This window comes from Rhamphochromis sp. 'chilingali' (assembly GCF_963969265.1).
Source record: "Rhamphochromis sp. 'chilingali' genome assembly, chromosome: 1".
NCBI classification, from domain to species: domain Eukaryota; kingdom Metazoa; phylum Chordata; class Actinopteri; order Cichliformes; family Cichlidae; genus Rhamphochromis; species Rhamphochromis sp. 'chilingali'.
Genome location: NC_137929.1, coordinates 66,913,819 through 66,939,509, shown reverse-complemented (window position 1 = coordinate 66,939,509; position 25,691 = coordinate 66,913,819). Strand labels below are relative to the sequence as shown.

Genomic DNA, 25,691 nt, shown 5'->3' with positions numbered 1-25,691 from the left:
CGACCATCTTTGAACAGAGTGCGGGGCTTACAACACCAACTGTCTGCCATCTATAATCCAGTCTGAGATCCTTTCCAGACGCCTCAACACCCACTCACAATCAGGTGACAGCCCCTCTAGGAGTAACATACCTGAGACTCTCCAGGTATCACATGAGAGCAGAAACATCTTCCAAGAACCAACAAAGATCCTTCTTTAAGGTTTTACTACGCTGTCACCATCTTGAAGTCCAGGTGGAGCTTCTCTGATTTTCCCAGCTGGAAATCTGACTTCTGACACTGAAATCTGACATTGAAACTGTGGGCAGCTACAAGTGTGTTCATCTGAACAATAAACTGGACTGGTCTCAGAATTCAGACGCCCTCTACAAGAAAGGGCAGAGCTCTACCTGCTGCGGAGACTCAGGTCTTTTGGAGTGAAGGGCCCACTCCTGAAGAGCTTCTATGACTCTGTGGTGGTCTCAGCTATCTTTAACGGTGTGGTCTGCTGGGGCGGCAAGAGAGATTAGGTGTACAGCTTGTGTCAAAATTTGATTGATGGCCTTAGCCTTGACCTTTTGACCTTACCAGAAGTACTCCGGAAGTGACTAATCGATTCCCTATGTGTGACTAATCGCATCTGCCGGGAAAAAGACAGGAGGGGTGGATCCTGGGGGGGGGGGGGGGGGGGGGGGGGGGGGGGGGTTCAGGGATAATTCTGATCGGAGAGGGAGGGGTATGGTTCCTGGGAGGGAGGAAAAGTTCAGGGGCATGGAGAGTTCAGGGGGGTGACACAGCAGATTTCTGATGAGAAAGTGCTGTATAGAGAGACAGAGCGGCAGTTAGTTTTTCACAGACAAACTCATAGTTTGAATTCTGTTTAAATGTTTCAGTATTATGACAAAGATCTTGAAAACCTTTTTCTCGGTAAAGAGCTATTTCTTTTTTCAATAGCGGGTTTACTTTGCTTTCTTATGTTAATGTTATTACAGACGCAATAAAATAAAAATCTTTAAGATTATCCGACTAGTAACGGATTGCATTTATAGCGCTTGCTGGAGGCAAGCTACATCCTTGTATGTGTTTAAAAAAAATAATATCCCTTAGTGAAAAGAGCACCGCACACATATTCAGAACTCGGTCCTACTTAAACAATTAAAACACCCTGATGAGGTATTTTGGTTTTGTGCAGCCACTCCTTCTCAGACCAAAGTAAAGAGTTTTTCTTCATTTTTTGAGCTACTTTTACAGCAGGTTTTCTCATTAGCTTAGAGATCGGTTTGTAGTTTGAAAGGTCATAACAGTCATTTTGTTTTTTTAAGAATCGGGTGGACTACAGCATTCTTAAAAGCCAAAAGGAACAGAGCCTGAGAGCAAAGAAAAGTTCATAAGAAATAGGATACTAGGTCCAATTACATCAAAACAGTCCATCTCCTATGCGAGATGGAAGAATGTCAAGCACAGTATTGGTGTTATTCATTTGATCAACTAGCCGCTTAATAGACAAAAGTGACACAGGCTCAAACTGGTGGAAAGTTGAAATGCACTCAGGAATGGGGAAAGGACATAAAACAGGGGGAAGGGAGGACTTAAGAGATGTGATCTTATCTAAAAAGTTAATTTGAAATCGCTCACAAAGAGCCTGAGAATAAATTAAAGGCATTTCCGGGGAAGGGTTAACCACTGAGTTAAAAATTTTAAATAAGGTATAGCCATTGGCCAGGATGATTTTGGATAAGAAAGTCACTTTGGCCATTTTAGCAGCACTTTAGAATTTTAAGCGGCTAGTCCGTAGCATGTCGTGAGAAAATGAAGTTTATCTTTTTTCCACCTTAAGGAGAACATGCGGCTAAACATGTCACTCCTGGTCCGATTGGGGGGGGGACCAGAGAAAACTACATCTGACATTGTTTTGGCAAAGCTACACACAATATTTATTTGTTTGTTTTGTTCTCTTTTTTCAGTTTTTCTTTTGTTCTTGTTTGCATCAATTTAGTCTTTCTTGCATATTAATATATTTAATTTTTGGTTAGATATTAAAATAATTATAAAATAGTTACAGTTATCATGGAAAATCTGAACAGGAAGTGAATGCCTCTGCTCTCATGAGATGATTAGAGCTTAAACTGTGTTCTTTGTTTACTGCCGTTAAACTGTTTAGAGCTCGAGGGCAGATGTCTATCAATGTGGAATGTACAAACCAGTTGGGCAAGATGTTGGCTTACTGAGAATCCAAATGCTTTTTTTCAGTCCTCAAGTGTGAGGTGAGTTATAAGTTAGCTTTCTAATGCTTAGAAGACCAATGCGGCACTTAAGAAATTGCCCCTAAAATCTTCCAATTTTAAATAGTTCTTCAGCATTAAGGTAATCAGCAGTGATTTTTCAGCACTTCCACTGCTACACAGCAAAAAGAGTAAAGCAGTATAAAACTGTACTTATATGTCCACTAGCTCTTAAACTGTCAAACTGTTCTGAAATGTGTCAGTCAGTAGGAACATAACGTCACTGCTTTGAAAGTGACTGATCAAAGGAACATAGTGCTTTGCCCTAAGTGCACTGTGTGTTAATGTTTGATTGTTTGCATGTGTAGTAAAGAAGGCTTTCCAAATCAAAAACTTCTGACTTTTACTTTTAAACATAACATTTGCTGTGACATTTAGCTTTAAACTTAAAGACTTTGAATTTTTCTGTAAAATGAATTTGACCATTATAAAAAAGTCTTATGTTTTTATCTCAAGCATTGCATTAGGTGTGTCCTGTGTCCTGCCTCTGCAGACACACAGTATAAATGTGAGTGTTCAGACTGGTTTGGTCAGCTGTGGAGAGAAAGATTTTGACTTTCACGCCTCAAGCTAGTCGAGAGGTTATTCTTAGAAGACTTAATCCATTTCTCACTAATTCTCACTAATCTTGGAGCTGTTCCCTCACTACCTAAAGGTAAGAAACTCTTTGGAATAAAAACATTAGAGGGATGGGAGTGGTGGTGGTGGTGCTCTGGATAACTGCTTTTGTCGTGTAATTGGAATGCACTGCATCTACTGTAAAAATAGAATAGAATAGAATAGAATTCCACTTTATTGTCATTGCACATGTCAGAAGTACAAGGCAACGAAATGCAGTTTGCATCCATCCAGAAGTGCTTTAGCCATGATATAGATATATTACAATATATATATTAGCATTAACATAGATATATAAATATATTACAGAAATGGGTCTGTTATAGGTATGAGGTTACAAAATATGGGTCTATTATGGGTATGTTATAATGTACACGGTATGTTATGAATATGCTATAACTATAAGTATGTTGTAAGACCTGACCAACTTGGGTATCCCACCTGAAGGATAATCTTCTGCTGGCCTAGCTCTTAGGGACTGAACCATGCAAACCCCCTGACCACATTAAGGTGGCAATCCCTCAGGGGCAAAACTGAAATATGAAAAAACAAAAAAACTACTCCTCATCGAGATTATAACCACTAAAAACATGACATTTATCTTCATTGGATGGCCTATATTAAATATATTCATACCCAACGATAACAATTCCTACTATTGTCAATATTAAAAAAACTAAAATGGTATTTAAAAAAGTCAATTCACCAAATCTTGAAAAAGAATCCTGAAAAATAAAAAAAATATCCATCCAGATCTTTACAAACAACAAAATAAAATCTATCTTAATTGGATGGCCTAATTCATATAAATTTGCAAAATGAAGTAAAGATAAAATAAGACCTCTCAATATAGCCAATATTTATAAAAGTAAAAACGGTTGGTTTAGTAATTCAGAAAAATCTCCATGTTTTTTCCTACAATTCTCTAATTAATTTGTAGAAGACAACAGATTTAGACAGAACATTTAACTTCTTTTTTCTTGTTTTAAGCGTGTTTGTTTTGCAAGGAACTGAACTCTGTTTGCAACTGAACCGCTCCACTGTCCTTTCTCCTGAATCCACTCTACAACAACAGTCTTCTGCTTCCCTTTCCAAAAACTCTTATAGATTTATCCATATCCAAGTTATTTGTTATGGATTTCTCATGGGCCAAGATCAGGAAATTCCTCTTAATTTTATGTAATATGCTGCAATGACAGGGGACTAGGACCTATCACACAGCATTAACTTTCCCTTTGTGAACTGTTGGAAGCTGGGGTAGAAAGTGAATAAGCTTTACTAAAATGTCTGTAATTTCATCATTATATGAAACGAGGAAACTATTGAGTGAAGAGTTGAAAGTGGGCGAGGCTTTGTGTTGGGTCTGACAGACACAGGTCCTCCAGTCGGCTCTATACAGCAGACAGAGAGAAACACTTTTTTACCAGACTGAAACTGTGAAAACAACAGTGGACTAGTCCCCCATTGACTGTAGAAATATCAATGGGGTATTTTTTAGTTGTTTATTATCTCATGAGTCGCTATGCCTTTGAATACAGAGACTTGCTTCATTTTGCTGCCTTCTGAGAAACTTTGGATGTTTAGCTGGGGGGTGGGATCTCTGCAGAGTGCTGTGTGAGCCTGTGCACAAGAGCACAGAGGGAAAGAACGAACGAGCGAGCGAATCTGCTGCTGTAGTAAAGCTTGTCCATATTCAGTTTGTGGGTATTCTATTATTTTCTTTAACCTTCTTAAAGTTTGACTTAAGGGGGCAAGATTTTTGTTTAAGGGGGCGTTGCACCCTCTTGCTCCAGCATAGAACTGCCCCGATTTCAACCAAATTAGAGGGTTTTTGAGAGTAAACCGACTTTCACTGGTCATGTTACAGCATCTCAATTGGATTCAGGTCAGGACTTTGACTAGACCACTTGGACGTCTTGATTATTATTATTATTATCATTATTATTATTAGTATTATTATTATTATTATCATTATTATTATTATTATGAAGGAGTTCTACTGGGCTTGGTTAACCTGTGGGACTCGGAGGCAGCTGATAGGTACCGACAGGCCAAGCTCAATCCCACTGGCATGTCTTCCATGGCGGAAGCAGAGTCTGGGGACGAAGGGGATGACCCGCCAATCTCTGGGGGTGAGGTCACTGAGGCAGTTAAACAACTCCTTGGTGGTAGAGCCCCTGGGGTAGACGAGGTCCGCCCTGAGTTCCTGAAGGCTCTGGATGTTGTAGGGCTGTCTTGGTTGACACGTCTCTGCAATGTTGTGTGGGGATCAGGGGCAGTACCCCTGGACTAGCAGACCGGGGTGGTGGTCCCCATCTTTAAGAAAGGGGACCGGAGGGTGTGTTCCAAATACAGGGGAATCATACTCCTCAGCCTCCCTGGGAAAGTCTATGCCAGGGTGCTCGAGAGGAGAGTTCATCCGTTAGTCGAACCTCGGATACAGGAGGAACAATGCGGTTTTCGTCCTGGTCGCGGAACACTGGACCAGCTCTTTATCCTCTCGAGGATACTCGAGGGCGCATGAGAGTTTGCCCAACCAGTCTACATGTGTTTTGTGGACTTGGAGAAGGCATTCGACCGTGTCCGTCGTGGGGTCCTGTGGGGGGTGCTCCGGGAGTATGGGGTGTCTGGCCCATTGCTACGGGCCATTCAGTCCTTATACAACCGTTGCAAGAGCTTGGTTCGCATAGCCGGCAATAAATCGGACTCGTTCCTGGTGGGTGATGGGCTCCGCCAGTGCTGCCTTTTGTCACCGATTCCGTTCATAATTTTTATGGACAGAATTTCTAGGCGTAGCCAAGTGGCGGAGGGCTTTCGCTTTGGTGGTCTCAGGATCTCATCTCTGCTTTTCTCAGATGTTGTGGACCTGTTGGCTTTGTCAGGTGATGGCCTCCAGCTTGCCTTGGAACGGTTCGCAGCCGAGTGTGAAGCGGTGGGAATGAGAATCAGCACCTTTCAAATCTGAGGCCATGGTCCTCAGCCGGAAAAGGGTGGAGTGCCCACTTTTGGTCAGGGACGAGACCCTGCCCCAAGTGGAGGAGTTTAAGTATCTCCAGGTCTTGTTCCCCTTTAAGTAAAGGTTTTATCACGGTCCCAGTGTTTTTGGTTTTTGTACTTTTACTTTTGATTTTATTATGAATTATGAATGTTTGTGTTTTGGTTTCCCAGTGCTTATTCTGTGCTCCCTCTCTTTTGTGTCATCCCTGCATGTATTTCCCTTTTAGTGTGCTCAGGTCTCTGTGTTAAGCCCGCGTCTCTGAGTCTGTGTCTTTGCGTGTGTGTGTTTCCTGTTTTACTTTGAAGGTCTGTGTCTGATGTCAGTGTATTCAGTTTTCGTTTCCCCTGTCCCGTCATGTCTAATTAGCCCCAGCTGTGCCCTGCCTCTGTGTCTCATTCCTTCGTTATCCTTCTGTGTATTTAAGCCTTATGTCGGCCTCTTTTAGTTGCTGGTTTGTCTGCATTAGATGGTGTTTTAGTCTCTGGTCTGCGTTAGCTCCCTGCATCTCTATTCTGGTTTTAGGTTAGTTTTGTTAGTTTTCCCAGTTTAGGTTTGTCAGTTCTGTTCTCGCCACCCTCGTCCTTTTTTCGTTGTTTGTCATCCTCTTCAATAAAGCTCACTCTCATCAGAAGCAGTGCTTGCATTTTGGATCCTTTAATAATTTACAAACAGCTTGCGCCGCTTGCCATGACAGTACAAACCAGCTATCCATGGACCCTGCAGCATTCGACCCGCTCGAGGAGCTCCGTGAGGATATTGTGTACTCTGTATACAAATTGATTAATTTGTGGCTGGAGCATGAGGGGAAAGAATTTTGCCAAGGCTATAGCGATTGGTTTCCGGTCTCCCCTGGCTGTTTAGCTCACTTCACCCGCTCGCACAGAATGTCGTTCTGAACGAGCTTCACCTTCAGCCCCCGGCTGCTACCACCCACCCAGCAACTAATGCTTCGCTGCCTGGCCTGACAGAGGATGTTCTGCCCGGCCAGTCGGCCCAGCCTTCGAAACGGAAATGGCACTCACACCGTCGACGCCCCTTGCCACAGTCGGACCTCGGGATATCAGAGCGGCCGACTCTGGTGAGTAAAAAGGACAATATTATTGGTTTGAACATTGGGACTTTTTCTTCTGGGGTTGTTCGGTTTGTGTCGATGAGAGCTAATTATATATAGCTAATTATATATATATATATATATATATATATATATATATATATATATATATATATATATATATATATATATATATATATATATATATATAAAAATATAGGGAGCGGAAGACGGGAAAAAACACTTTTGCTCCTCTTTGGTCACACTCAGAATGGGTGAATGTGGCATGTTTTATAAAGCGCTTTGAGTGCTCCGGGAGAGTAGAAAAGTGAATCAATCTGTTTACCATTTACCATCTCTGCTACACTTGATGTAAGCTAACTGTGACCATGAAACCACAGCCACTGTGCACCAGTCACACACTGTTCTTTACTTACTTACTAAATCAATCATACAGGGAATGCAGAATTATTAGGCAAGTTGTATTTTTGAGGAATAATTTTATTATTGAACAACAACCATGTTCTCAATGAACCCAAAAAACTCATTAATATCAAAGCTGAATGTTTTTGGAAGTAGTTTTTAGTTTTAGCTATTTTAGGGGGATATCTGTGTGTGCAGGTGACTATTACTGTGCATAATTATTAGGCAACTTAACAAAAAACAAATGTATACCCATTTCAATTATTTATTTTTACCAGTGAAACCAATATAACATCTCCACATTCACAAATATACATTTCTGACATTCAAAAACAAAAGAAAAACAAAACAGCGACCAATATAGCCACCTTTCTTTGCAAGGACACTCAAAAGCCTGCCATCCATGGATTCTGTCAGTGTTTTGATCTGTTCACCATCAACATTGCGTGCAGCAGCAACCACAGCCTCCCAGACACTGTTCAGAGAGGTGTACTGTTTTCCCTCCTTGTAAATCTCACATTTGATGATGGACCACAGGTTCTCAATGGGGTTCAGATCAGGTGAACAAGGTGGCCATGTCATTAGTTTTTCTTCTTTTATACCCTTTCTTGCCAGCCACGCTGTGGAGTACTTGGACGCGTGTGATGGAGCATTGTCCTGCATGAAAATCATGTTTTTCTTGAAGGATGCAGACTTCTTCCTGTACCACTGCTTGAAGAAGGTGTCTTCCAGAAACTGGCAGTAGGACTGGGAGTTGAGCTTGACTCCATCCTCAACCCGAAAAGGCCCCACAAGCTCATCTTTGATGATACCAGCCCAAACCAGTACTCCACCTCCACCTTGCTGGCGTCTGAGTCGGACTGGAGCTCTCTGCCCTTTACCAATCCAGCCACGGGCCCATCCATCTGGCCCATCAAGACTCACTCTCATTTCATCAGTCCATAAAACCTTAGAAAAACCAGTCTTGAGATATTTCTTGGCCCAGTCTTGACGTTTCAGCTTGTGTGTCTTGTTCAGTGGTGGTCGTCTTTCAGCCTTTCTTACCTTGGCCATGTCTCTGAGTATTGCACACCTTGTGCTTTTGGGCACTCCAGTGATGTTGCAGCTCTGAAATATGGCCAAACTGGTGGCAAGTGGCATCTTGGCAGCTGCACGCTTGACTTTTCTCAGTTCATGGGCAGTTATTTGGCGCCTTGGTTTTTCCACACGCTTCTTGCGACCCTGTTGACTATTTTGAATGAAACACTTGATTGGTCGATGATCACGCTTCAGAAGCTTTGCAATTTTGAGACTGCTGCATCCCTCTGCAAGATATCTCACTATTTTTGACTTTTCTGAGCCTGTCAAGTCCTTCTTTTGACCCATTTTTCCAAAGGAAAGGACGTTGCCTAATAATTATGCACACCTGATATAGGGTGTTGATGTCATTAGACCACACCCCTTCTCATTACAGAGATGCACATCACCTAATATGCTTAATTGGTAGTAGGCTTTCGAGCCTATACAGCTTGGAGTAAGACAACATGCATGAAGAGGATGATGTGGACAAAATACTCATTTGCCTAATAATTCTGCACTCCCTGTAGTGCAGCAAACTAACATGTTTGTCATGCACTAAATTGCAGAGGATCTTCATGCAGTCTTCAAAAAACATGGTTAGTCTGCCTCAGTTTGTTTAACAGCATGTTTCACAAGATGGAAAAACTTAATGTCACATGTACAGATTTAAAAACATGAGGGTTTACATGTGAGCTTTAAATGAACAGTCCTTATCTATAAATCTGAGCTCTCTTTTTTCTCTCCTGTCTTTTTTTTTTTTATCTTTTTCCATCTCTGCGTAAAGTTAGCTCTCTTTCTTTCTCTCCCTGTGAAATACAGCAGCTGGACCTTTAGCTGCAACACACTGTGAGACAAACTGCGCACAGTTTGTGTGTTTGCTGGTGTTTGTTGAGCTGATGGAAAGGCTGCATTTCAAATTGCCCGACACAACATGTTACTCCCTTTACGTTCGCTCCTCCTCTGTAGCACTACCTCGATGCTGAAGTATAGCAACTGCAACTTACAGACACCTGCAGTCGTTCTGGTGTTGTGGTGAAAAAAACAAAAACGCCACCATCATAATTTTACCCCTGACCTCTCTTTTTATGAACAATCCTCTGGTGATTAATAAATGAACAGGATTCCTTTCATAATTTTTATTATTTTTCTGTTCATAATTTTTATGCACAGCATTTCTAGGCGTAGCCAAGTGGCGGAAGGCTTTCACTTGGGTGGTCTCAGGATCTCATCTTTGCTTTTTGTGGATGATGTGGTTCTGTTGGTTTCATCGGGTGATGGCCTCCAGCTCGCCTTGGAATGGTTCGCTGCCGAATGTGAAGCAGTGGGAATGAGAATCAGCACCTCCAAATCTGAGGCCATGGTCCTCAGCCAGAAAAGGGTGGATTGCCCACTCTGGGTCAGGGACGAGACCTTTCCCCAAGTGGAGGAGTTTAAGTATCTCCAGGTCTTGTTTACAAGTGACAGGAGAAGGGAGCGGGAAATGTAGTGATGTAGAATAATGACTTCACACAAAAGCAAAGTAACAAGCCTGTTTTGAAAATGTAAGAAATAAAAAGTAGAGAGAATTTTTTAAAAATGTAATAAGTAAGCAAAAATAAGAAAGCAGTCAGAAAAATAAATACTGAAAATTATACAAGTATACAAATACCTGAAAATTGCACGTAAGTACGGTACAAAGATTTATACTTCATTACTTTCCAGTTCTGACAATAATACAGACAATAGCCCCCTATAAGCAAGCACTTGGTGACAAAAGAAAGGAAAAACTTTTTAACAGGAAGAAACCTTTAGATCCAGGCTCAGGGAGGGTCAGTGATCTGCAGAGTTAGGGCTACGGAAGGAAGACAAGACAAAAGACACACCATGGAAGTGACCAGGAAATTAATAATAAGTAATGATTAAAGGCAGAGAGGCGTCTAAACACATAGCCTGATAATAATGAATTACAGTTGTCCAGCCTAGAAGTAACAAATGAACATGTTTTTCAGCATCCATCTGACACAGGATATTTCCAGAGACATTGCACAAATGAAGGTTAAAATGTTCACAGTGGGATAGTATTTCTCATGGTCCTGTAGAAGTGTTTTTGGGTTTTGTACTTTTAGTTTTTGATTCCATCATGGTTAATCACTGTACTGTTTTGGTTTCTCTCTCAGTATGTCTAGCTCCTTAGCTCTTTAGTATTTCCTGAATTCTAGTTTCAGGTTTTGTTATGTGGCCTCCCTGTGTTCTGTTTCCTGTTTTACTTTGAAGGTCCATGTCTTGTATTCTGTTTTGCTTCCTCCCTGTCTTCTCATGTTTAAATAGGTTCAGCCATGTCTTCCTCCTGTGTGCAATTTCCTTGTTTTTCTCTTTGCTCATATAAGCTGTGTCCAAATTAAGGGGTAGCATGCTTCGATGGATGTATTTGTAGGCAATTACGTCACAGCGACACAATGAGGACTGTCCAAATTCGAAGACTCCTCCAAGTGAGAAATGTGTCCTATTTTTCCCAGATTTAAGGGATGTGTCAGGTGTATCCTTCGTGGACCTGGTTCAGAGACTTATCACCGTGAACAAAGCAAGACAATCAAAGATCGATCCATTCAATTTCATGCCCATGAAGGGCAGGAAGTAAACATCCCTTACTAAAGAATGTCTGCAATTAACCACTATAACCTCCTCCCCATCCTACAGGTGGGGGAGGAGAACAAAAGAAACATGCACCCTAACATTAACCCTCATGCTGTACAGAACCTGTGATGTCCAGATGGTATTTGTCAGAGTTTTACCCCTGATACTGCTGGATAAACAGAAACTCACTCAGGAACGAGGTCACACAGAGCTCAAGTTTTCACTCGCGAGAGGGAAGCAGTTGTCTCCAACCCATTTCAACTTGCTTCCCCCCTGCAGTTCGTTTTTATTTTTTACACATATGAATATTCATAAAGCTTGTTGTTGTGTTAACTAAGAGAAATTACTATATATGGTTACAAAGTGTGTTGTGCAAGCGTGGTTATACGATGTGAGTGCAGCCCTCCCAGGATGATGTCAGTATCTTGTCCCGCCAGGTGGCTTCCTTCATTGAGTAGAGTCTGTTCTTTTCAAGGCTGCTTGTTCCTTTAGAGGTTGTGCAAATATTCATATTCACGGGTTACATAGGGATCAAATAAAAGCATTCTAGCTTTTTAAATGGCAACCTACAACAGATACATTAAACCTAACCGTATTTCTCTTGTGTTCTGCTGTGAAAACTTTTGGATTTAGGGATCTTCTCTTATTTGTTGTTTGTGATCAGGGCAGTTCTGGAGAAGATGGGCCTGCAGGGGAAAGTCACCCCCTTACAGTGTGTGTTTTCCTTTGCTCGTCACTAGTCCATCTGTGTTACCTCTGTGTGTCTTCCCTATGTTGCCTCAGCGTTACCTCCTGAAGAATGCTGAATGGTCACCTCATCTCTAAACTGATGTGTTTGGATGTCTTTATTTGTGTAGGAAACATGGCCTCAACTATTACCGAGGTGGCTGCTCTCGGCCGACCTTTTACCTTAGGGATGCTCTACGATGCCCGGAGCGATAAACTCATCCCAGGTAAATGTAACCTGTCAGCCAGGATAAACATATCTTTGCCCAAATCTGTATTTACACTTTTTTAAAAAGTCGAGAGACAAAAAAATCACCAAAAATCATAACATATAATAATAATAATAATAATAATAATACATTTTATTTATAGGCACCTTTAAAGACCCTCACGGTAACCTTACATTAGTACAACAAATAAAAATATTAGGTAAACAAAGATAAAAAAAAAACAAGTATCAAAGTATAAAAGCTAAACAAGGTAAAAATAGACCAAGACAGAGTCATGATGAAGGGTATGCAATTCTGAATATCCGGAGATCTTGTGGAAGTGCATTTTAAAATCTCGGGCAGAACAACTAAAGGCTGTGAGTCCCATGGTAGTCAGGCAAGCAGGTGGAACAGACAGAATGGAAGCTGAAGAAGAGCGGAGTGTTCAAGGGGGTGGGTACGTATGGAGAAGATCAGATAAATATGGAGGAGCAAGGTTATGAAGCGCTTTGAAAGTAAAAAGCAGGATCTTGAAATTGACGGTTAATACTACAAAGATGAAACTAAGAAGATTGAGTGATATTATTTTCATGTGCTGTGAAGGAAAGAGTGCTGCCAAGACTCTTAACCTGAGGGGGAGGTGCGACAACATAGTTATCAATGGGTAATGAAAGACTTCTGGTAGGAACTTGTGAGTAGTCAGTTTTGATTTGGTACCTATTAAATAAATTATGTTTTGTTGCCATTAAGTTTGAGAAATTTATGTGTAAACCAAACCTTGATTTCACTTAAACAATCAGGAGTGGCTGTGGGTTTGGAAGATAAGTAGAGCTGGGTGTCATCTTTTGACTTTTGCTGTCATGATGCTGCCAGGTCTCTCTTGGAAATTAGATTTTTAATCTCATTTAGATTTTTTACCTGGAAAAATAAAGGAAAAATTAAAAATCTGCATAACAGTGAAATTGGATGCCATATTTTCTGAAAATATTACCTAGCGGTAGGAGATAAAGTAAAGGACCCAGGACAGAGCCTTGGGGTACACCGGAGTTAACTGGAGCAGACGGTGATCTATGAGTAAGTAATTGAACAAACTGTGAATGGCCAGAGAGATACGAGGTAAACCAGGCGAGTCCTATATCACTGATGCCAATAGATGCTAATAAATGAAGAAGTGAGAGATAGTATCGAAGGCCGCTGTAAGGCGAAGCAGAATGAGGATAGTGTTGAGTCCAGAGTCAGCTGCAAGCAGAAGATCATTAGTGATTTTTACTAGAGCTGTTTCTGTACTATGAGATGAACGGAAGCCAGACTGAAACTGTTCGTGCAAATTATTTCCAGTGAGATGTCTATGAACCTGTGCAACCACTGTCTTTTTGAGAATTTTGCCTAGGAAAGGCAAATTTGAAATTGGCCTGAAATAATTTTAATTGGTGGGGTCTGAACCATTCTTTTTCAATATTGGAGTTATCATTGCAGTCTTAAGAGAAGATGTAATAGAACCAGAGATAAGAGAGGAGTGTACGATATTAGTGATCAGTGGGGCAAGAGATGGGAGTGAGAGTTTAACAAGATTAGTCAGCAGTGGATCAAGTTTACAAAATGATGATTTTAACTTAGTAATTATAGAAGATATTTGAATCATTGTAGGAAGTTAAAAGCTCAATAAAGAAGATGACAGTTGAGTATGGGAAAAAACACAAGTAGAATAATTGACCATATCACAAGAAGAGGGCAATTTTTGATGAAGATTCATGATTTTTATATTAATAAAAATCCATAAATTTGTTACAGACTGCAGCACATGTGTATGTATGGCAAAGGTAATTGGAAGTTTAACAATATTGTGTAATGTAGAAAACAAAGTATCAGTTTTTTCTTCAGCGGACTCAATAAAAAAGTGGGTTAAGCAGATTTAGCATGATAAACAGCTTCTTTACAATGTTGTATATGGCTGAGATACATGTCCTTATAGAATGTCCTGTTTTCCTGAAGAGACGTTCCAGGCGGCGTGCAACAGTTTTGAGTTTTATATGTCAGATGTCTTCCATTACTCATCTCTTTATACCACAGTTTTAAATCTGTAATCAAACAGTTAACACGAGACAGGGAAGACACATAGGTTGTATATAAAAAGGTATTTTTTTTATGGTATACTTTGATAAGATAAAAATTACAGCACATTTAATATGTGACTTTATAGAGTAATTGAGATCACTCAGAAGAGCCCCTCATCTCAGGGATTCACAATACCTGAGACATTGGGTTTAATTTATGGCTGTACAATAAAAAAAATTAAATCTAAAACTGTGACCAAGAAAAAAAAATCTCTTGGTCCAAAAGTTTTGAAGAACATCTTTTTTTCTGAATAGCTATAAAACCAAACAGCAACAAAATTTTATAGAGTAAAATGTAATTCACCTCAGTTACCACAAAAGACATAAAGAACAAATATGAAGAATGCATGCAGTAACTCTTTATGAGACATGTGCTAATCTGCTCCTTTTTATTCTATTTTATTCAGTGTATTGCCATTTAAAGTTCTTTGTAATATTATTATTAGTAGTAGTATTGTAGTAAAAGAACCGAATAATAAATAAATATAACAAATGGATATGAAATTTAAATGCACTGCATTAAAAAAAAAAAACAGATTAAGTATACACTCTGGTAAGATTTCTAATGACTTTTAACCAGTTTGTGGATCTCACATCTTACAGGTGTCACACTGTGGGATGACAAAACTCTACAGGAGAAATCGGTGCAAAATGATCATCACAGCAGTAACTTTGAAGTTAGTAGCTCTGATTCCATTGAAGATAAGTCATCTTTGTTGAGCATTGATGCTTCACTGAAGGCCAGTTTCTTTGGAGGACTCATTGAAGTTGGGGGATCAGCCAAATATCTGAATGATAAGAAGAAATCTCACAAACAGAGCCAAATCACGCTTCAGTACAAAGCTACCACCAAATTCAAACAGCTGATGTTGACTCCTGATGAAACCAAGAACACTCAAGGAGCAGACGATGTGAAGCATTTGGCAACACATGTAGTCACAGGAATCCTTTATGGAGCAAATGCTTTCTTTGTGTTTGAAAGTGAGAAGTTAGATAGTAGCAGTATTCAGGAGATCAAGGGAACCATGCAAGCTGTGATAAACAAGATTCCCTCTTTTAATGTTGATGGGAAAGTTGACATCAAGCTAAGTGATCAGGAAAAAGCTGTGACTGATAAATTCACTTGTAAATTCTATGGAGACTTCATTCTTGAAAGCAACCCTGGAACATTTGAAGATGCAGTGAAGACATTCAGCCAACTTCCAAAACGACTGGGAGAAAACAAAGAAAATGGTGTACCCCTGAAGGTCACACTGATGCCTCTGAAGAATTTACATCCAGAAGCTGCTGAGGTGCTGACAGAGATCAGCATTAGACTTGTTATAAAGGCTCAAGATGCACTGAAGGGGTTCCATAATCTGGAAATAAGATGCAATGATCTGCTGGAGGACAGAGTGGTGAGAAGCTTTCCACAGATACAAGAAAAGTTGAGCAGATTTCAGAAGCTCTGCATATTTTTCCGATCTTCACTCGAACAGACAATGGCCAAGAAACTTCCCTCCATCAGGGCAGGTGAGGAAGATGTGCAGGAATTAGAGAAAGTGTTTGATGGCAGAGAGAAGTCACCGTTCAGTCAACAGAAATTAATGAAATGGGTCCAAGAGGAAGAGAGAGAAGTCACCATGATCAGATACATCGTAGACATGATGAAGGGAGCAAAGATGATCTCAGATCAGTTTGAGCTGGAAAGAGAGGTGTTTAAACCAGGAGTAGAGGATGTTCTCTGCTTTGTTTTCACCTCCCTGAAATTCACTGACCCATATCTGCAGAACATGTCTGACTACTTGGATAAAATTAAATCAAAAGATACTGACGGTGTCACGCCATCTACCCAGGACCAATGGTACTCCTCACATGAAGTTATAGCCAAAATGAAAGAAAAGGCAGAAGCTGTGAAGAACTGTAGCAGACTGTTTATTTCAGCCATTGAAAATGACAAATACAAAGGAGCAAGTATCTACCACTACAGAAACACAGTCCTGGTCACCGATGATTTCTCAGGGCCTAAAGTTGTTGATGTGGAAAAGGTAACCAGCAGAAGAGATCTGATGTGGTGTAAGTACCAATCATGGTGTAAACAAAATTACACTCTTTCAGTTCAGATTGACTCTAACCTTTTGGTCCCATGACATTATTGCTGATTATTTTAATACACAGTGTCTTAAGACCTTGAAAATGGAAGGCTACTGGACTTTAGGTTTAGGTTTGTGGAGACATTTCACCTCTGATCCAAGAGGCTTTTGGAATTCTAAAATCAAATTGTGGAAATTCCTTTATTTTTAACTCCTAGTGTGGGTTTTCCCAAAACATACTAATCCTGTGTGTTCTGTCCTTAATGTGCATCCCTTTGTCCAACTTCACAGCTGACTGCATCAATAAACATCAGATATTAAATTCGACATTTTTATTCTGTTTACTTTTTTAAATTAAATTAAACTAAAAATAGACATATTTGTTTTACATTTTTGTGATAAAAATAGGATGAAATTAACTTAGTCATTAGTGTCACAAGCAATAGCTCTCCAAGGGAGAATTGTTATAGAAAACATATAAACAGATAAACAGCTTGTCCTTGAGGGAAACGCACAGCTATTTTCTATTTCCATCACCAACAGAATCATGAAACCCTACCAAAATATAAGCTTCTGGGTGATTTCCACAATGATAAAGAGCAAGGACCAATGAATGTAATGACAATGGGAGTGTGGCTCGATATTATCATAGACTTGTGGATGAAACCACTGAGAGAGCTTGCCCCAACCCATTATGTGAGCTACTGACCTACTGTCACCTAAGTCAAAGAGGTGAGTGGAGGATGAAGTGCCTGGGAAGGTAGGGGCTTATGACACCACTCTGTTCAATAATGATCATTCACAGTGGGCATAGATTACCTCTTTAATAGATCAAACCTAAAGAAATCCAGTTGCCTTCTTTTTTTAAGCTCTCAAGACTAACATGACCTGAATGACTGAGAACAAAGAGTTTTTTCTTCCACCAGGATAAATGTGACAAAAATGTACTTAATGCAGGAGAATAACAATGACCAACAGATTTTAACATTGTTTTAGAGATAGATGTCTGTTTCAGCAGCATGGACAGGAACTATTAACCCTTTAAGACCTACCATAGAACCAAGTCCGCCAGAGCTTATATTATATTTTTACATGCTGTGGAGCCATTTTTGGGAGCATTTCAAGTTGCTATACAACCATTATAGCCCAAACTTTAATAATATGTCTGCATTAGGTGCATAGTAATTACATAAATTGCAAAAAAGTGCAATAAACTACAAAAAAATTGAAAATTGTTTTTGTTTTTTTAACATATATTTCTAGTTAGAGAAATTTAAGAGGCTTATCCCTCAAAAGTGTAAATACAAAAAAGTTGCACAAACTAGTTTCCCACCACAGGAAATTTATTTTAAGTGTCTTCATAGTTTTATTTTTGAAATACACCAATTTTTATATACTGCAGGAAAAACGAAAATAAATATTATAGTGCAAATTTGCAAAATAACAGCATATCAGAATCAGAATCAGAATCAGAATGGGGTTTATTGCCAAATGTTGAGCAGGTTTACAACATTAGGAAATTGCTGCGGTGCTTCAGTGCAGACATAGTGTCATAAATAGCACTTAAATAGACATGAAAAAAAATAAAAGTAAGAATAAGAATTAAAAGTGCTACGTAGAAAGATATGTGCATGAGATATACATGAGATATATACATGAGAATAAGAATTAAGAGTGCTACGTAGAAGGATATATACATGAGTGCAGGTGGTGATCAGTGCCAAACATGGAATGATGCAGTGACACAGCGTAGGGTCATGTGTTAGTGGCGGGGACAGTCATATGGTTATTGTTCATGTGTCCAACAGCAGAGGGGAAGAAACTGTTATGGCGAGAGGTTCTGGTGCGAATGGACCGGAGCCTCCTGCCTGAGGGGAGCAGGTCAAACAGACTGTGTCCAGGGTGAGAAGGGTCAGCTGAGATCCGAGCTGCACGCCGCAATGTCCTGGAGGTGTACAGGTCCTGCAGAGATGGGAGTCTGCAGCCAATCACCTTCTCAGCGGAGCGCACAACACGCTGCAGTCTCTGTTTGTCCCTGATAGTGGCTCCAGCGTACCACACGGTGATGGAGGAGGTGAGGATGGACTCGATGATTGCAGTGTAGAACTGCATCATCGTCCGTGTTGGCAGGTTGAATTTCTTCAGCTGCCTCAGGAAGTACATCCTCTGCTGGGCTTTCTTGATGACGGAGGTGATGGTGGGCTCCCACTTCAGGTCCTGGGTGATGGTGGTACCCAGGAAGCGGAATGAGTCCACAGAGGTGATGGGGGTGTCAGTCAGGATGATGGGGGGGAGTGGGGCTGTGTGCTTCCTGAAGTCCACAATAATCTCCACTGTCTTCTGGGCATTCAGCACCAGGTTGTTGTGGCTGCACCAGGACACCAGACGTTCAACCTCCCTCCTGTAGGCAGACTCATCCCCGTCCGAGATGAGCCCAATAACGGTGGTGTCATCTGCAAACTTGATTAGCTTGACAGACTGGTGGGTGGAGGTGCAGCAGTTGGTGTACAGGGAGAAGAGCAGAGGAGAAAGAACACAGCCCTGAGGGGAGCCGGTGCTGATGGTCCGGGAGTCCGAGACATTCTTTCCCAGCCTCACATGCTGCTTCCTGTCCGTCAGATGGGATCAGGCACATTCATCTGGGAAAGCTTGCCTCGGAGATGGTCTGGAAGGATGGTGTTGAAGGCAGAGCTGAAATCCACAAACAGGATCCTGGCGTAGGTTCCTGGGGAGTCCAGATGCTGCAGGATGAAGTGTAGGGCCATGTTGATGGCGTCGTCTACAGACCTGTTGGCTCTATATGCAAACTGCAGGGGGTCCAGGAGGGGGGCCGTGAGGGTCTTGAGATGGGAGAGAACTAGGCGCTCAAATGACTTCATGACCACAGATGTCAGAGCCACGGGTCTGTAGTCATTTAGTCCAGTGATCCTAGGTTTCTTGGGGACAGGGATTATGGTAGAGGACTTGAAGCAGGCAGGCACATGACATGCCTGCAGTGAGGAGTTGAAAATGCATCAAAATAAACTATTTCCAGCAGTGCAATATGAGTCCTAAGCATCCCAGAAACGACACAGAAAGTCATGAAGTCAAACATAACTTTTAAAAACACACGTATAAGCTCATGAGGCCACGATGGTAAAAAAACTACATTTCCGCAAAATGACGTCACTTCCGGTTTCGGGCAGGTCATGCGGTCATGTGATAGTTCGCGCTGATGGACGTAGGAAGTGTTACAAACAGCTAATCGGATCGGCGAAGCGTGTTTCTGGAATATCATGTTTTTGTTGCTGCAAGTGATTTTTATGCAGTTTTTGCAAAGCTATATGTGAAAGGAAACTGTGACCTAGGACAAGCTGATGGCATAAGATGTAAGTACAACTCCTCCAGTTTCATATGCAAAAAAAATTATTGCGCTAGCTTACGTGGTTGCAGAGCTACCGGGATTTAAAAATAGTTACGCAAAACAGAGTGTGCCCGCTCCGATCGGCTGTAAAGGGTTAAGGCAATACTTTCAGTGGACCAAACACATTGTTGTAGTCCGTCAAAAGGTTTTAACATTTATAAAGAAAAGTAACTCATTAACTAATTTTATATAATTGTGAATGGTGAACCAGTTTTGTTCTCTCCAACAGATGCCTCTGATCTCACTCTGGATCCAAATACAGCATACAGCTTCCTCGCTTTATCTGAACAAAACAAGAAGGCAACATTTGGAGAATGTCAGACAAATTTTGACCTCCCAGAGAGGTTTGATTCATTGCCTCAGGTTCTGTGCAAGGAGGGGCTGACTGGGCGCCATTACTGGGAAGTTAGGTTGAGTAACGGTTCTAACAATAATGTTGGTGTAGCTGTTACATACCAAAGCATTGGAAGGAAGGGGAGCAGTACGGACATAGGACTTGGTTCTAATCGCAAATCCTGGTATTTGGGTGTGTATGAACAAGCACTCAATGCATGGCATAATGGTAAAGTGTGGAGCTGCACTCTTCCCAGTAATGGCTGCAGCAGAGTCGGAGTGTTTCTTGATTGGTCTGCTGGCACTCTGTCTTTCTACCAAGTTTCCCATAAAACACTGAGACACTTCTACACCTTCCGCACCACCTTTACAGAGCCTGTGTACCCGGCTTTCTGGATTAGGTACAAGTCCAATTATGTTGCCTTGTGTCCAGTTGAATAAGAGCAGCAGAGTCAGTCATAGCTGTAAAAAGTGTGGCCAAAAACAGAGTTAAAACACTTGTGCACAAATACATTTAAACTCTTGTGATATGTATCCTATGATTAATTTCACTGCTGCATTATGTTATATTAAAAAAAAAAAAGGAACCATAACATGATGTCTAACTGGCATGTCCTTATGGCTAAAGCAGCTTCCTCCCACCCAGACAGGGACATTACAAAACCTATTAAGGTGTTTTGCTGTAACTGGCACTGAAACTTTAGCAACAGACATACTTTTTTTGAGTACTGGTAAACTCTTTTTCTTTTTGCTTGTCTTTGTCATAACTGCATGATAAAACTAAATGTATTTTAACACACTTCTTAATCACTGGTTCTGTATTTTGGATTACCGAGATATTTTGGAGAATTCAATGCTTCCAACTTTGTGGGAAGAGTTTAGGAAACATTGTTTTCTGTTCTAGCATGACTGCACTCCAGTGCACAAAATAGGGTACACAAAAGCATGGTTGGAGAATTTGGGAGTGAAAGAATGTGATTAGCGTGCACAGAGCCCTGACCTCAACCCCAAACACCTTTGGATTGAACTCAGATGGAGCTTTTAATGAAAACATTGATGTCTGACCTCACAAATCATCTTCTGAATGGGAAGGACAGTGGGACTGAATGGTAATAACTTACAGACTTAATAGGAAGTTCTTGAATTGACTCTGCCTCATACTTTAAAACTTACCATGATTAAGGGAACATTGGGGATTCTGCTTAACAATAGAATCACGTCTTTAAAAGTATTCCTGTACTTAATCTTTTGAAATGATGGTAAATGTGGTGCTGGTTTTTGTTTCAGTATCTTACTTGGTTTACAATTAAGAGATAATTATTTTTCTTATTTTTACTTACAGATTATCATTCACAGCTATCAGTGTGATAACCAAAAAAATACTGCATTTGTAAAAATTAACGTGTATTGTAAGGGAGTATTACATTAACAGATAGTGAGGCAATATGTGTAACAGCAGCTAATTTTTTTTCTGTTGGACATAGAAACTTTTGCAAGAATTTGCCAAATCATCACGCCCTTTCTTTCCAGCTCAAACAAACTTTGTGTAACACTGACATTTGCTGGACATCATCAATAAAGTTGAATCCTGATTTGAACACTGTTAGAAATATCGTTTGGATTGTTACTGATAAAAAGTAATGTATAACACTTTATTCATTACGTTTCTTCTTAAAATAAATGCATTCTACTACTTAATTATACTTCAGGGAAAGTAAATTGTTACACTACTCATATGTTAGGATAAGATTATACTGTTGTAATGTAAAAGCATTGGAATAACCATACATCAGCACATATTTCCATGTCAATAAAGACATGGACAATATTTTTCTTGTTTTGGATGATGTTGATTATAGATGCAGTAATAACCAAGTCAAGTTCTGTGAGATCCCCTTGTTACCTTTTCATAAATACGCCTATTAGCCAGACCCAGAAATATTTAATGAAAATATTCAGTTACCGTATTTTTCGGACCATAATGCGCACCGGATTATAAGGCCCATTAAGAGAAACAAAAACAGTCAGATAAGTCAAAATTTACTCAACTCATTCTTCTTTCTTCCTCCACTTCCTTGCCATTGATTTATTAATGTTGAATTCTCTGGCAGCTGCTCTATTCCCATGTTGTTGCAGTATATTAATGACTAACCTCGTATTGTGGATGGATTATCACAGTTGTTCTGCTGACCGAAGTTTGGTCTGTTTACAGCATCCTGCCATGTGATTGCATTTGTCCCTAACCACCAGAATCCCTCACGTTAACTTATATCGAGTGGAAAACAGTTAGCGTTCATCCTCCAGCTTCACTGTGTTTATGTTATGCTAACATAGCTGTGTCGCTAGCGATCACGTAGCACATCATTATATACCAGCTAGTCCAACTTCAGTAACCCTACAAACGTCACTGCTGTTTAGTTTTCTCTCTTCATTTATGTTGGAAGTGATAACAGAGCTGTACGTTCCAAAACCCCGCAGTCAGGACATGCTATATTGTATTTAGATAGAAGCTAGCGAGCTAACTTCCTGCTAACTTCTAACTCCGTTAAATGTCATAAATTCCGTTTTCATAGATGCCTGGATGTTAAACTTAATTGTTAAACCTGGTAAAGCAGCAAAGCTGATCATTTTATTAAAGATGAAAGAATTTAGACAGTTTTTAACTCTCAGTGATGCCACAGTGATCATTTGACTTTGGGACCTGAAGCGGACCCAGATGGACCCAGATCACTCCGCGAGGCTCCTGACTACGGTAGCCGTAATGATCTGACAATCCATCAAGTGGTGCGGCATTGTAGCTTACCAAAGTCGTACTAAAACATTTTTTGACAGATTTTTGAGTGCCATGTACCACATAAAATTGGTTCGAGGTCAGTAAGCACAACCAGAATTCATACATAAGGCACAAAGGATCATAAGGCGCTCTGTCGATTTATGAGAAAATTAAAGGATTGTAAGTGCGCCTTATAGTGTGGAAAATACAGTAATAGGAGTTTCAGCTATCTTTTACGGTGTGGTCTGCTGGGGCGGCAGCCTCTCTGATGGGGACAGGAAGAGACTGAACAGGCTGATCCACTGGGCCAGCTCTTTTCTAGGATGCCCTCTGGACCCAGTGGAGGTGGTGAGTGACAGGAGAATGGTGGTAAAGGGCCCCCATGGCAGATCAACACTACTGAAAGTCATCAAGCATCATCATCTGCCTTGGTATCAGATCCCCAACAGCCCTGTTAACCAACCTTACCAATAACCCTCGGATAGAAGGCCCACAACAACAACCACAAGTTACCAATATAGCTATAAAATGGATAAGAAAACCCTGAAGGACATAATCCTTCCATTGCCCAAAGACAGAGGTCACCCACTCCTCCAACGGATTATCAATTCCAAAATATTCATGCATTTTTAAATGATGTTCTGAGTCCCTCCAGGGCTCTAGTTACAGAAAACATCTGGGGCCGTATTGCTGGGAATGAAAGTGCAGCACATCTCTCCAAACATTGCACACACACAGCGGAGAAGAGGGACGGGGATAAAGGGCAAAAAAACAAAAAACAACTAAATAAGCAGACTAAAAAAACTAAAAAACAAAAAAAAAATACATATATCAATCACCTGGATCACCTGTTGAGAAAGAAAAAAGAAAACAAGCAGAAGAAAAAGAGAGCAATACAATAAACAACATCACGATGATATATGGGAATATAACAGTAAATACTAAATATTAAACATTATTGTGCAGCACGTAAGATCGACAGCGCACAGTGTGCTTTGAGGTAGGAGCCAAAAAGGGTGTAGTTTGTGTGTGTGACCACCCGTGTGTACACCTGTGAGCATGGACGCGCTTGTTTTTTTAAAAGGTTCCTTCATGTAATGATCTGCTAGAGGGTGTGGGGGGGCCACAGCCCCGTCCTTCAGGGCATGAAGCAGGTATGGAGGAGATCAAAACTCCAGACATCCAGAGGCCCCCAGAACACAAGAGACCAAGGAAGACCAACAGAGGGGCAGCCGCGCCACTGTCCCAGAAAGAGCTGAGGAGAGTCCCAGATGAGGGCTCACTCAGCAGCCGCGGAGCAGAAGCCAGGGGGGGGGGTGTAGTGATGTGCCCGTGAGGTCTGCCGGCAGCCAGCTGCCCCAAAGTGGCCCGAGCGAGTCCCAGGCTCCAGGCCCCGATAAGCAGCCACCAAGGAGTGAGCCGGTGTGTACCTGGATGCGCACCCCCGGACTCAAAGATCCGCCAACGCACCGATGTCTGAGGGTGTCTGCCACTGGCAGGGGAAGTGGTGGTGGGAGATAGGCCTCCATACCTTGGAAGGCCTGAGATGTCCCCAGAGAGGTGGCGTCTGATACCCAACCTGACATATAGGGAGTGCAGAATTATTAGGCAAATGAGTATTTTGTCCACATCATCCTCTTCATGCATGTTGTCTTACTCCAAGCTGTATAGGCTCGAAAGCCTACTACCAATTAAGCATATTAGGTGATGTGCGTCTCTGTAATGAGAAGGGGTGTGGTCTAATGACATCAACACCCTATATCAGGTGTGCATAATTATTAGGCAACGTCCTTTCCTTTGGAAAAATGGGTCAAAAGAAGGACTTGACAGGCTCAGAAAAGTCAAAAATAGTGAGATATCTTGCAGAGGGATGCAGCAGTCTCAAAATTGCAAAGCTTCTGAAGCGTGATCATCGAACAATCAAGCGTTTCATTCAAAATAGTCAACAGGGTCGCAAGAAGCGTGTGGAAAAACCAAGGCGCAAAATAACTGCCCATGAACTGTGAAAACTCAAACGTGCAGCTGCCAAGATGCCACTTGCCACCAGTTTGGCCATATTTCAGAGCTGCAACATCACTGGAGTGCCCAAAAGCACAAGGTGTGCAATACTCAGAGACATGGCCAAGGTAAGAAAGGCTGAAAGACGACCACCACTGAACAAGACACACAAGCTGAAACGTCAAGACTGGGCCAAGAAATATCTCAAGACTGGTTTTTCTAAAAAAAAAAACAAAGCAACATACTAGACACAACACCATCGCATTAATCTAGATAAGTGTAAACAGCAGTAAATACTAAAAATTCAATGTTGTTGTGCAGCACGCAGGACAGACAGCGCACAATGTGCTTTGAAGTAGCAGCCAAGAAAGGTGTAATTTAAGTCTACGAGCAGTGAACATCCGTGTGCATACCTGTGTGGATCAGCGCGTTTGTATTCAAATGGTTTCCACATGTAATGGTCTGCAAGAGGATGTAGCGAGCCATAGCCCCGACCCCCAGGGCATGAAGCAGGCATGGAGGAGATCCAGGCCCCAGACATCCAGAGGCCTCAGAGTGCGAGAGCCCAAGGAGGACCACCGGAGGGGCATCCGTGCCACCCTCATGGGAAGGGCTGAGGATCCCCAGACGAGGCGTCACCCAGTAGCCACCGAGGAGAAGCTAGAGGGGGCTGCACCGGCGTGCCCGCCGGCTCTGCCTGAGTGCCCAGCCCCGGACACCAAGATCCAACAATGCACCGACCCCTGAGAGCATCAGTCACCGGCAGGGAGTGTGGTGAGGGGAGATAGGCCTTGGAGGGCCTGGGAGTTCCCAGAGCGGTGGAGTCTAAGACCCGACCTGACATATAGACACAGACAAACAGGCACACACAGACACAAACATGCATGTTTGTTTTCTATTCTTCTTCTCTCAACAGGTGATCCAGGAGATTTTTTTTCCTCCCCCCCTTTCTCACTGTCCCTCTCCCCTTCTGTTTTTCTTTTCCTTCCTCTTTCTGTCTCCCTTTCCTATCCCTCACTCATGTCTGTCCCGTCTGTAACA

General features: G+C 41.4%; 1 protein-coding gene across 4 annotated transcripts; it reads left to right on the top strand.

The window, feature by feature from the left end:
- Positions 1-2,803: 2,803 nt before the first annotated feature.
- LOC308399940 (stonustoxin subunit beta-like) lies at positions 2,804-21,559 on the top strand. Of its 4 annotated transcripts, none has more exons than XM_080887373.1 (5): positions 2,804-2,915; positions 6,845-6,954; positions 11,880-11,975; positions 14,675-16,126; positions 19,776-21,559. In XM_080887373.1, exons 2-5 carry the CDS (start codon positions 6,888-6,890, stop codon positions 20,318-20,320), a joined length of 2,160 nt encoding a protein of 719 aa, XP_080743499.1. In that variant the 5' UTR covers positions 2,804-2,915; positions 6,845-6,887; the 3' UTR covers positions 20,321-21,559. The 4 variants fall into 4 exon arrangements, with proteins under 4 accessions (XP_080743499.1, XP_080743501.1, XP_080743498.1 ...); XM_080887372.1 differs by having other exon boundaries at positions 2,809-2,915; positions 5,734-6,954; XM_080887375.1 differs by lacking the exon at positions 6,845-6,954.
- The last annotated feature ends 4,132 nt before the right edge of the window (positions 21,560-25,691 follow it).

What these genes read in the sequence shown, in the direction of transcription:
- LOC308399940 (XM_080887373.1), top strand. Translation starts at nt 6,888, where the DNA reads ATGGCACTCACACCGTCGACGCCCCTTGCCACAGTCGGACCTCGGGAT. An exon ending in TATCAGAGCGGCCGACTCTG is followed by an intron (nt 6,955 to 11,879) that starts GTGAGTAAAAAG and finishes TTATTTGTGTAG; the next exon opens with GAAACATGGCCTCAACTATT. An exon ending in GAGCGATAAACTCATCCCAG is followed by an intron (nt 11,976 to 14,674) that starts GTAAATGTAACC and finishes CACATCTTACAG; the next exon opens with GTGTCACACTGTGGGATGAC.